This window comes from Podarcis raffonei, chromosome 12, assembly GCF_027172205.1.
Source record: "Podarcis raffonei isolate rPodRaf1 chromosome 12, rPodRaf1.pri, whole genome shotgun sequence".
Taxonomy (NCBI): Eukaryota; Metazoa; Chordata; class Lepidosauria; order Squamata; family Lacertidae; genus Podarcis; species Podarcis raffonei.
Genome location: NC_070613.1, coordinates 54,360,495 through 54,373,371, shown reverse-complemented (window position 1 = coordinate 54,373,371; position 12,877 = coordinate 54,360,495). Strand labels below are relative to the sequence as shown.

The 12,877-nt window shown below is 38.2% G+C and overlaps 1 protein-coding gene across 1 annotated transcript in view; it reads left to right on the top strand.

Moving 5' to 3' along the window:
* LOC128423984 (probable C-mannosyltransferase DPY19L1) overlaps positions 1–12,392 on the top strand; it is a 35,952-nt gene extending 23,560 nt beyond the window's left edge. The window contains exons 16-23 of the mRNA XM_053409691.1: positions 264–335; positions 767–807; positions 1,590–1,617; positions 3,108–3,227; positions 3,821–3,995; positions 4,836–4,935; positions 8,000–8,125; positions 10,239–12,392. Coding sequence (XP_053265666.1) covers positions 264–335; positions 767–807; positions 1,590–1,617; positions 3,108–3,227; positions 3,821–3,995; positions 4,836–4,935; positions 8,000–8,125; positions 10,239–10,395 — 819 coding nt within the window. The 3' untranslated portion in view covers positions 10,396–12,392. The remainder of the gene's footprint in view (positions 1–263; positions 336–766; positions 808–1,589; positions 1,618–3,107; positions 3,228–3,820; positions 3,996–4,835; positions 4,936–7,999; positions 8,126–10,238) is intronic.
* Positions 12,393–12,877: the final 485 nt, after the last annotated feature.

The following is a 12,877-nucleotide window of genomic DNA, read 5'->3' as shown; positions in this document are numbered from 1 at the left end:
TAAAGTGTCAGTGTCTTGACTTTATTACAGGCCATAATTTATGTTCATGAACAGTGAAGGTTGAAAGCTTCGGGCAACAAATGGAATCATTGAAAAACATTATTCAGATTAACTGCACAATAGTTTTGACAATTTTTCTTGGATAGAATAACTTGGGGAGAGGTTCATTGTGAAAATCTAGAGTAAGAATGTCTGAAAAGAAAATGGTTTTGTAAGAAAAGTTACTGTGCATAAAATTTACCACCATTGAAACTGTGTTTCAGACTCCAGTAAAGTACATGAAGACACTTCTGCTTCCGATAGTTCTTGTTGTTTTTTCAGTAATTGTTATGAAGGTAAGGTCTTTGCTGTTTTTCATCTGGTTTACATTTAGTGTGTATACTATGCTAAAAGGAGGCAATTAATACTTAAATTTGAGTATGTCTAGCATGCATGTATTTGCACATACATACAAAAAGAGCGGAACATGTGACCAAAAAGCCAAATCAAAGTATATGAACTTGGATCTGGGCTTTTCACTACATGTTCCGTTATATACCAGACTTATTTCTGCAGGCATCTTTAAAGACATGCATGTTGATTACCAAAAATGAAAATCTAGTCTACATAATCCTGAAGATGGAATTGCTATTAAAAAGAGCAATTATTCCAAAGTATGTAATTGGAAAATTTTGTCTGTTAACCTTTGGAAAATTGTAATTTTGGCATATGATTAAATTTGCTTTAGAGAAAAGGCTATTTAAAACATGTTCTTGTCCGTTCACAGACATTTCAACATGTTGTGTGTCGCAAGGAATTATCTGAAAGGTAAATAAATTTTGAAATGAGAGTGCAAATCCACTGAATGAATTATTACCTAAAGGACTATATGTAATTGTGCAGCCAAGCTTTGCTCCTATTATTTACTTCTAGTCTCCAGTTAGTTTTCCCATCACTTTGTGGAATGAATATGTACAGCAAGTAAATGTTTCTTATGCCTTGTGAACATGCCAGTAATCTAGCTGGGTTGCAATTAGTGTGCGTATAGAGGTCTTGCCATGTAGTCTTCCATGCCCTGTAATTACATTTTTAAAAGCAGTGATCCTACTGAAAATTGGAAATTAATGAAAGACTTTTACAGTGGTGCCTCGCAAGACGAAAGGGTTTTTTGTTTTTTGCGATGCTTCGCAAGACGAAAATGTCTTGCGAGTTTGTTCCCTTTTTTCTTAAAGCCGCTTGAAGAGGCGCAGTTGCGACGGACCGTGCTTCGCAAGACGAAAAACATCGCAAGACGAAAAGACTCGCGGAACGAATTAATTTCGTCTTGCGAGGCACCACTGTACTGCAGTTCAACAAATGCATCAGAGCATCTGTACATATGAGTAGCCCCCAGATTGATAAAAAAAATAAGTTTACAAAATAAATTTAGTAGTAACATTTTTATTGTAACTTTGTAATAACTTAAGGGACTTATAAATTAAAAACACTGCAATATTTTTAATTTAGTTTGATTGTAAACAGAGGATGTGTCCTATAAATAACTATTTGTAGCATAAGGCATATTGATTCCATTCAATAAACAAATAACAGTCTTACTGTTCTTTGTTCAGACAGGAGGAAAATTTCAATCATGGGGAGGTAAGGATCTCATCCTGCATGAATTATGTTACAACTCTGCTTATTGAGCTCTCCCTTGATAAGTTTAGAAAAGTTACCTTCTGTGGGAAATGGAAGTGCTGATTTAAGAAAAACAATGGAGATAGTGAGAAATGATTGCAGAAGTTTAAATTGGTGGTGCACATCAGGGTTCTTAGAATTGAAATTGCAAACATAGGCCAGTTTCCTTGCTGAGTTGTTTGACGTGGACAAAAACTGCTTGTTTGGTGTGGATTTACATCAAACTGTTCTTTTACATAGGTGTGAAGTGCTAAGTATCAAATGACAGGTTTTAACTTTGCCTCCTATTCCTGCCTCGGAGCTCAGAAATTTACTTTGGGGCAAGGGCAAAGAGTCCAACATCTTAAATCTCCCTGCAGGTTATTTTTTCCTGCCCAGGACTGGGATTGCCAATCTTAAAACCTCCAGTGAAAACATAACACTGCAGGAAGGGTAGAAACCATCCAAGGCCTGCTTTCGAGGGGAAATGATGTGCTATCGGTTTCTGTTGGGGATGCTGGGACGAAGTCACAGTCCCCAGAGGGGAAAGATGCTCTGCAGAGGCATCTAACACGTCCTCTACTTTGTGGGGAATTTATGGAGCAAGTGAATGTGGTGGTGGTGATTTAAGAAGTATCAGGATGAAAATGGGCCTGGGAACTTGGCTGTGCCCCAATACTTTGCCCCAGTATTGCTTCAGTGTTCACAACACCCCTATTGCAATGATTACTTGAAGCATAGCCACAGTTTACGTTTAATCACATGTGCTGTGCGCACACAGAAGAAATGCATAATATCTTGCAATTCCCTTCCCTGTAGGAGGACAGGTCCAGGCAGCAAAGGGGGCATATTCTTCATTAAAGTGAATGAGTAAATCCTTATACTTCTGGAAGTTCCATTTACACATCAGAACAAAAAATTTTTTTTCTTCCAGTAGCACCTTAAAGACCAACTAAGTTAGTTCTTGGTATGAGCTTTCGTGTGCTTAGTTGGTCTTTAAGGTGCTACTGGAAGAAAAAAAATTTTTTGTTTTGACTATGGCAGACCAACACGGCTACCTTTCTGTAACTTACACATCAGAGTTATCTTCTCTGAAACTCATCAGTATGGGTTATTTGCATCCAAATCATTGTTGGATTAGAGTGGTGGTGTGGGATAAAACCAGAATGAAATGGAATTCAGTTATTTTAATAAATGTACAGAAAAACGCAGCCATTAAAATTGAGCTTCAGACTAGTCTCTTCTATTCCCACGGGGTATTCATCTTTCTAAAATGTTTTGTCTCTCATTCATAGTATTTCTCTCCCCTGCCCCCCAATGGGTTTAAATGTAAAAATAATGCAGTGCTCCAAGGAGCATCTATATAAAAAGGTAAACCTTCTTTCTTATAGTTAATAGGTTTATGTTCATAGTTTTGACAGCTCTTTTAATAAGCATTATTTTCTTATGCCTTTGTGTTTGTTTGTTTTCAGATAGTATACCATGCACTGCAGCTTATATTTTTTACTGTTCTTGCTATTTTATTTATGAGACTAAAGCTGTTTCTGACACCTCATATGTGCATCATGGCATCCTTGATATGTTCAAAGCAAGTAAGCTACTGTTTTATTTGTCCGGCAGATGTAGTAATTTACCCAATATGTTTTACAGAGGGGCTGATTTGGCATTTCAGTATGCCAAATGTTTAATTATTTTGAATTACAAAAATATATAGTTATTATTAAATACACAATACAGAAAAACATGCTATCAAAATATTGTGAGCGGACAGAAAACATACTGCATATATACAATATAAAGGATAAGAAATCAATGGAAACTTGTGTTAGAGACAATACCTTTGTCTAATGTTATCTCTCAACATAAATTTGTTCCAGTGGTCAATATTGATATACATACAGAGCATCCATGCCTTAGTCAATAAAATGACACAGCCTAATTATTTTAATTTTGATTGCATTAACATGCAAGGAGATAACACACTGTGCTACAGTGGATACTTCTAATATCGATATTAGAGTTTATGGTTATTGTTAATTTCAGTGGAAAATGTATCGTGAACTGGGTTCTCATGTTTTTCCGTGTAATTTGTTAAGCTGGTGTTTAGCTGGTGTTTTGAAAAAATGGAAATTTAGAAACTTAAGTTGTATGTACAGTTAAATGGCTTTTAATTTCTTCATATCAGCTGTTTGGATGGCTGTTTAGCAAAATCCAGCCTGGAACACTTGTTCTTGCGATTTTAGCAATGATGGCATTTGAAGGAGTAGCAAACCTTCAAAGAGAATGGAGCATTGTGGGAGAATTTAGCAACTTGCCCCAGGAAGAGCTACTGTTATGGATAAAAGAAAAGACCAAACCAGGTAAAACAAACACTTGACCTCCTGCTTTTTTTGTGCTTTTGTGCTTTTCCCCCCCAGTATCTGCTACAGCATCTATCATAAGGCAAGCAGCAATTTTGTGTCCTGTGTTGAAGAACAGGATTATTATGCTGTTTTCCCCAGTGTTGTGTTTTATAGTAAGTGACATAAGAATGAAAGGACCAGTCTCCTAAGGTTTCTGTAATTGTATTGTTTTATAGTACACTAAGACTTGTATTAAGTAGAGAATTTGAAGTATTATAACTTTAAAATATCAAGAACAATGTAAGAACAATTAGAGTACAGTGGTACCTCGCAAGACAAATGCCTCGCAAGACAAAAAACTCGCTAGATGAAAGGGTTTTTTGTTTTTTGAGCTGCTTCGCAAGACGATTTTCCCTATGGGCTTGCTTCGCAAGACGGAAACGTCTTGCAAGTTTGTTTCCTTTTTCTTAACACCGTTAATACAGTTGCGACTTGACTTCGAGGAGCAACTCATAGAACGCGGTGTGGTAGCCTTTTTTGAGGTTTTTAAAGACTTTGGTGATTTTTTAAGCTTTTCCAAAACTTTCCCGACACCGTACTTCGCAAGACGAAAAAAATCGCAAGACGACAAAACCCGCGGAACGAATTAATTTCGTCTTGTGAGGCACCACTGTATTAGATGAAATCTGATGTAGTTTTAGTTTTGCCACTAAGAATGATGTCATGCCTGAATGTATTAATATGAATGTACATTTTGAGCTCTGATTTTTAAAAAGTTTAGTCATCTTTACTTTATTCTACATTTTTACAATATTTTGCCCAATTGTTTGATTTTTTATTTTCTTTTATATATTTCAGATGCTGTTTTTGCGGGTCCAATGCCTACAATGGCAAGTGTAAAATTGTCTGCTCTTCGGCCTATCGTGAACCATCCTCATTATGAAGATGCAGGTTTACGGTAAGATTTAAACTTCAAATTTTAAGGCTAGCTATATTCTGATTTACTCAGCAAGGAAATTGATGTAACAAGACTTCTAAAAATTGGGAATAAGCTGTGCCTTTTGCTCCCTGAATTATATGAGCTGGAGCTTTGTGTGCTGGGATACTTGGACTTTTGCAGATTGCATCTAAAATGCTGTTTCCGCTTTTGATTAGTGTAATCTTATCTCTTTTTTATGATTCTGTGAGGTTCTACAGGTGCAGCATGTACCTTTTTTGTTGAAACAAACAATGAAATGGGTCTGGCTTGTGTTCTTCCAGGTCCTTTGGTTTATTATACCGTATAGAGGTCTCTGGCCTCCTGTGTGCTTTGAATATATTGTTCACAAATTATCATACTCTTGGATTAAAAAAAAAACCTGGTTGTCACTGGGTGCTTTAAAAGGGAAGTTGGTGACTGGAGTATGATCTATAGAGATGGATCAAAGGTGGTGGTGGACTGAGCAAATCTTATTTTGTATTTTTTGGGAGGAAAGATTAAAATACAGGGTTGGATGAGTTTGAAATTAGCTGGGTAGTTTCAAATAAACATGTAAACTGATTTAATATAGCATTGTGTTGTATTGCTTTTTAATTGATTAAAATAGGATGAATAAAATATAGTTATTGGCTTTAGACAGAAGCTTTGCTGTAGAGAGAGATGAGTAAGTCGACGATAAATTTGTTTCCTTCAGGCATGCAAGCTCGCTAATCCTGTGGTTTCTTCTGGCTTAAAATAAAGAGTGTGAGTTGCTATTGTATCAACAAGCTGGAGAGCAGGCAGCAACAAAGGGCAAACTCCTCCTCTAAAAGAAAACAAGGCCTGCCAAAAGACTGCAAAATATTCGCATTCCTCCCAAGGAGGAGAGTCCTTTCAGTTTTGTGGTTCTGCCTTTGACTTCAAAGCAGCATCTCCTTGCTATTAAAAAGATCCTACTTGGCAATAGAACTTCCCCACCTCTGTTTTTTCTTCAGCCTTTTTTGTTCTCCCTAATGCTTCTAGGAGGGATGCGGGTTAACTCTGTGGGTTAAACCAGAGCCTAGAACTTGCCGATCAGAAGGTCGGCGGTTCGAATCCCTGCGACAGGGTGAGCTCCCGTTGCTCGGTCCCTGCTCCTGCCAACCTAGCAGTTCGAAAGCACCTCAAAGTGCAAGTAGATAAATAGGTACCGCTCCGGCGGGAAGGTAAACAGCGTTTCCATGCGCTGCTCTGGTTTGCCAGAAGTGGCTTAGTCATGCTGGCCACATGGCTCGGAAGCTGTACGCCGGCTCCCTTGGCCAGTAAAGCGAGATGAGCGCCGCAACCCCAGAGTCGGTCACGACTGGACCTAGTGGTCAGGGGTCATAGAATCATAGAATCATAGAGTTGGAAGAGACCACAAGGGCCATCGAGTCCAACCCCCTGCCAAGCAGGAAACACCATCAGAGCACTCCTGCTCCCTTTACCTTTACCTAATGCTTCTAAACAGATGGGAGAGGGAAGCATAGTGAGGGAGGGTCTACTTCTGTTCACCTCAAGTAGCCAAATGTACAGAGGGGCTGATATCGCTCTCCCCAGAGCACATCACAAAGATCAAGGTGGTGACCAGGACATTGATGTTGTCCAACAAAGCCAACATCCCCTCCATGGCAAAAGTTCTTGCCCTGTGTATTTCAGCAGCCCAAATGACATTTCGGGGCAATCACTGCTCCCACCAGTTCCTGTGTCCACTTTCCTCCTTTCAAAGTTCTCCAGTAGCTTTGTCAAGCCATGTGATGGTAGACCAAGGACTCCAATCCGCAAAGAGGGACTCCCTTTAGAGATGCACCAAGAACAATAGTAACCTCGGGTCTGCGGCACTGAGGTGGCCATGGCTCAGTTAGATACCAATGGTACTTTCCCTGCTCCATTAGAATCAACAGTTGTGGAAACAGACAAAGCCCCTTTAACCTTAAGAGCTTTTCTTCATAAGAGGTGGAACTAGACACTGACACAGAACTGCAGCTCTTTGTAAGTCTTAGTCTGTGTTAAAGCAACACCATTCAAGCCTGCTCATATGATTCTTCAGCCTGAGGTTCACAAAGATCTGTTTGGTCTTAGTCCCTTTGGCAGAACACAAACTCAAAAAGCAATGCCTCTCCCCACTCAGGATCTCATTTGAACATGGAAAATGCATCTCTGTCACAAAATATTTAAGTAACTGAGTGAATATCCATGCTCTCTTGCCTGCTTGCTATAATGGAAGTTCATGGAAAGTCCATCTTCCCAACCTCAGTTTAGCAATCAGGAGGGCAACACCAAAACAGTTACCTATATTCCAAGGTGGGACAAACACCTGCTTAAAATACCAGCTGGAAAATCCTCCTGTTGAAGAATGCATCCCTAGAAGCAAACACATTGACATACAATGTTAGGCCTATGTGTGTTTTCTTAGTCATTGTTGTTGAGCCAAAAGTCTGCCCGTTTTGCACCCAGGGTTGGAGCTGTGGTACTGGGTTTTTCCCTACTAAAGTCGAGTTCTGAACCTGAGAGAGCTCTTCTTCCTGGGAACCAGCACCAGGTTTTTGCTTGGCACTGCCTTCTGCCACAGGAGGAGTTAACCCTTTGCTATTCCCTGTTCCTTGGCTCTTGACTAAAAATAAAACTCATGGTAAGTGAGGCTTTTCACTTTCTGTTCTGACACTTCAGGAAGTAACCACCTTCCTTCCATTTGGGGTTAGGATTTGTGCTCCAGAAATTATTTCATACTTGTTTCTGATTTGCTGGCAAATGTTAACTAAATCAGGTATTAGCTACCAGTATGTGCTTTTTCCATTTCCTTGAGTCCTTATCTTACTAGTTTTGTTTATCCTCCTGTGTATTTTACCACAAATATATATGTCAGACATCTCATGAAGTATGTTATTAACTATATTTAAAAAATACACCAGAGTAAATTAGCTCTCTCCACAATACCGCAAACATTCTTTTCCACTTTACTTCAGTGATGAGCTGTGTATTGTTTGCTCAAGTTTTTTTTTTCCCTTGGTTACTTGGTATATTTGTAGCTTTCTCTTCCTCCTAGGGCAAGAACGAAAACAGTTTATTCCATGTATAGCCGAAAACCAGCAAAAGAAGTTAAAAGGGAATTGCTGAAGTTGGGAGTAAATTACTACATTTTAGAAGATTCTTGGTGCCTGAGGAGATCTAAGTAAGTAATCAGTATGTAAGTTTACCTTGATCATTTCCTACCAGTGATCAAGGGGTTCGAGTGCTTTCTTTGCACTGGCTGGTTAGGAGAAAGTGCAGGTGCAGAACTTTGGGATTTTTCTGTGACATCTTGTCATGCTGAGGTGGTTTGGGAATTTGGCCACTCACCTTCTATAAACCCTGAGGCATTGGTCAACTCTTATTGGTGGTGTCCACCTTTAGTCTTTGAAATTTGGGCAGTTGGTGCTAATGGTTGAAAGTGATCTTCAAAGCAATCCTTAAAATTAGAATTTTGCTTTTGTAGCCGCTGTGTCAGATACAGTATGATATTATGCTTTTTGTTGCTTCTTATGTTCTGAATATTAATAAGATCTACTTGGATCTCTAAGGATTTTCTTAAGTTCGTATGTGCATCATTGTGGAACTTTGGAACCTGAGTTTTTGAGGACCCTTAGTAAGGATTGGTCATTGAAATTAGATGGGTTTTTACATCAGGGACAGCCAATGTGATCATGCCTCCCCCTCCTCCTGGTTTTGTTGGGAATACAGCTCCTGTCTTCCCTGACTTTTGCTGACTGGAGCTAATGGGGATGTGAGCCAAAAACACATTAAGGGCACCACGTTGGCTACCCCTGTCTTGGATAGAGCTGTGTGTCCTTTAAATCCTCCTCCTCATCCATCGAGTCATTTTATATTGTGACTGCAGACAGATTCTGAATCAAGCTATTTGAGCAGCACTGTCATTGTAAAGTTTCTTGGCAAGGATGCCAATTTTCATAGTATTTTGCTCTAGATTCCACTGCATTGTTTAAATGTTGGTGTGGATCTTATTTTTTTTATTTTTTTAAAATCATTTTTATTAAGTTTCCTATTTTAACAATCCAATCAAATCACATTAAATGTTCCAAAATATACAAATACATATCAAATAGTCCAAATATTCTGCCTGAATTATCAATTTTTTGTTGGGACTTCCCATGCTTCAAGTTCGGTTGGGGCTCTGATCATCATATCTCTGCTGCCTTGGATAGTCTTTTCAATAGTTCCTTTAAATCTTCCTGTAGTTAACCTTCCTTCTTTCATGGCCTCTGAGTGGTTTCCACAAGCGAGTTGAAATAAGCAATGATGTGTTTCTGTGTGAATTTTAGTATATGACTCTCCGCTGTTGTTGCAGTATCTCCTCACACGCTGGTGTTTGTGCCGAATCAATCCAAAAGTCATTTTGCTGCTGGCAGTTCCGATGAAATCAAATCTCGGCATTTACTCATTAATTTTCTCAGACCGGTTGCAGCAAACATTAGCCTTTCCAGTGGAGATTTACCAAATCGTACTTGAAATACAGATAATGACATATTAAGAGCTCACCTCCCAATATGACTATTTCTAACTCTGCAGCTCGGTCTTATTCCATCATGGCGGATTTCCAAATTAAAAAGTGTGTCATGTCTCCTTCAACATTCTAGGAACCCATCCTGTTGGTGTGGATTTTAATACAGTGGTACCTCGGGTTACAGACGCTTCAGGTTGCAGACTCCGCTAACCCAGAAATAGTACCTTGGGTTAAGAACTTTGCTTCAGGATGAGAACAGAAATCGTGCGGTGGCAGTAGGAGGCCCCATTAGCTAAAGTGGTACCTCAGGTTAAGAACAGTTTCAGGTTAAGAATGGACCTCCGGAACGAATTAAATTCTTAACCCAAGGTACCACTATAGCATGGATCCTAAGAAAGGTTGTGGATGAAAAGTTTCCCATCACCCCCCCTCCCCAGCAGGAATCTGCACACTTGATAAAGCCTCTCCTGAGGGTCGGCCCTGCATAAGCTGTGTAAAATGGTGTCCAATTTTGGCCTAGATCCTAAATTGACTAGTTCGCAGAATGCAAGTTTCCTAGTTGCATCCCACATTGTTCAGGAGGGACCCCAACCCTTAGGAGAGGCTTTAGAGGAGGGATAGTGGGGTTTTAGGATTAAAGTGATTTAGTAAGTCAAAAAGTGTCATGGGGGAAAGTATCAGCTTTGTTGTCAGTAAAATAATTACACTTGATCAGTGTTGTTCTTCCGCCATTCACTCAAATGATGTGTGTCCTGTTTGCTAACAGTATTTAAATCCTTTTCAGGCCCGGCTGCAGCATGCCAGAAATCTGGGATATAGAAGATACTGCCAATGCTGGAAAAGTTCCCTTATGTACCCTCATGAGCATGGATTCCAGGCCATACTTCAGAACCGTCTTCAACAACAATATATACAAAGTATTAGAAGTTACCCGGGAATGACTCTTCAGTGCAACACATTTTCTGACAGTATATGTATTTTTAAACTGGCAACTAAGTAAAAGAGAGCTCTCAGTTCAGTGTCCATTAAAACCAACAGGACTTTTGACATTCATTTTAATGGATTGCACCATTAGACATAGGCTGCGTTCCAGAGAATTCTATGCTCAGGAAGTTCCTTTGTCAGTTGTAGCAACCAAAGCTTTGTGCCTACATAGGCTCTATCCCTTTTTCATATTTTAAACCGTGTAGCTGCATATAGGGCTACTTCATTGGATCAGCCTTAAATGGTGAGTCCAGTTATATTTATTTGGAAATACATTCCATTGATGTAAATGATAACGGCTTCTGAATAAATATGTTCAGAATTGGAAGCGCTAGGGTGCCAGGAAATATAGTATACTGCAGGGAATACTAAACTTTTACAATGAGGACATTTTTAAAATATTCTCAGTCGTAGACTTGGGTCAGTTCTTTAAAATTTGCTATGCAAATGTTTATGTGTTCAAACATTTTTAAATAAATAGTGATCCAAAGCAAGTGAGCAAAAATGGCTGTGGAAAAGTATGCCAGGTTTCAAAATCAGTGAAATTGCAGAGGCAGATGATCTTTCCTAGTATAGTCAGTGCATCTTTCAACCCGAAATAGCTAAGAAGGCGCAGCATTCCATACACAGTCGCCACATTATATTGCTAACACCATTCCCCTAGCATGCATCTCATATTGCACCTTTTATGAATATGTATATTTTTTGTGAAGGAATTGGATAGTTTCCACTATCTCATTTATGTGCAAGTGGCTGTTTTTATGAAAACCGATGAAAAATCCCCAATGTTTTAGGTCATTTTAGAGCTAGGTAATATATTTTCAGTTTTTGTTCTACATGGAAATTATTCTGAATAACTTTGAATTTCATATTTTAGATGGCAAATGTGCACAATCCACAATCTTCAGCCTTCTTTTTAAAGTAGTTGCTAAAATCAGACCAATGAAACTAATTTTAGTAAGCAGTATTTTTGCTACCAGCTGTTGAAATGGTTTATCACCAAAGTAGACAAAACTTAACAAATTTTGCACATATGAAATATTAACAAGGAAAAAGTTTTCAGGGTTTAGAAAAATCTTTTTATGCTTTGGCCTTAATTTAGTAATAGAACATATTTTGCCTACCTTGTAGAAAGAAAGTCTAAATTGATAGGAAATAACATTCCCTGAGAAACAAAATGTAACCACTAGAGCAATGTAAAATAAATGGAAATAAACTCATTTCAATTTTTGTGGCTCTTTTATACATCTTAGAATAGTTAATTTATGTAAAAGTAAAACTAATAGTATGGCAAATATTAAATAAACTACAACAGTATTTTTGCCATTTTTAAAAAAACTGCCACGTATTTTGATTTCTGCTTTTAGTGAGATTCTGATGATGATGCACAGCTCCACTTCAGGCAGGAATTCACTTTTTTCATTGATAGAGCAAGATTGTCATATGCGTGAGGTGGGGGAACACTCTGCCAAAAAGGCAATATGAATTCTGTTTATGCAACAGCTACTAAAAAAACATTGCAAATCATCTAGATAAGGAACCATCTGGAAAACTGTTTGTTCAGCTCTCTGTTGAATTTTAACTTCTGTACTGCAGGCACAGCTTTGTGACTTAAATGTAGTAAATTCTGCAGCAAGAAGCATAATTTATTACATAGACTATTAAAGTGGATTTCAAGATAGTGATATAAGAAGGATTAGCCATATTTTGGTTGTGTCTCACATTGATTAAAATGAGGAGAGCTAAAGAAACGGTTTTAATTGATTTTTTTTTAAAAAACAACCTCATTTTGTTTCCTATTTGTTAAGACAACCACTAATGAGGATTGGGCTGTGGAAAATTAACATTCAAGAAGATGTCTTTTGTAATTATATTACAGCACAAAAATACTGTATTTTTATGCATTTTATGCCAATTGTTGATGTTCGTGGTTAAAATAAAAGCTTTGTTCATATTTGTGCTTCTGTGTAATAATTTCTGGAAAACTTTATTGTTGGAACTTTTGGTCAGCAAGTATTTATAAAATGGCATCAGTTAGCCTTAAGTTTCTTTTTAAAAGCTGCAATTCCATCATTGTTTTTAGGCATTAATTTATAAATCAAATATCCATAAATAAATATTCAGTACTATAAGAATGTTATTGGGTGTAACCAGACCATGCCTGCAAGTGTCTTGGAAGGTGACTACCACATATTAAACTAAAAGTGACAGGACCCTCGTCGCCTTTTCACCAGAAGTCCCACCTTTTGATATGAAGTAGTGTAAAGTTTATATTGCTTTTTTTTTTTTAGGGTATTGCGTTTTGGTACCCCCAAACTGATGGAAGAGGTTTTGAGTCCCTCTAAAGAATGGTGTGATTCTAAGAGCATCCTGATAACAGAAAAGTTTGTTTGGGGACCGATCCTCCCCTTTATCCCTGATGCTAAGACAGATGTTTTG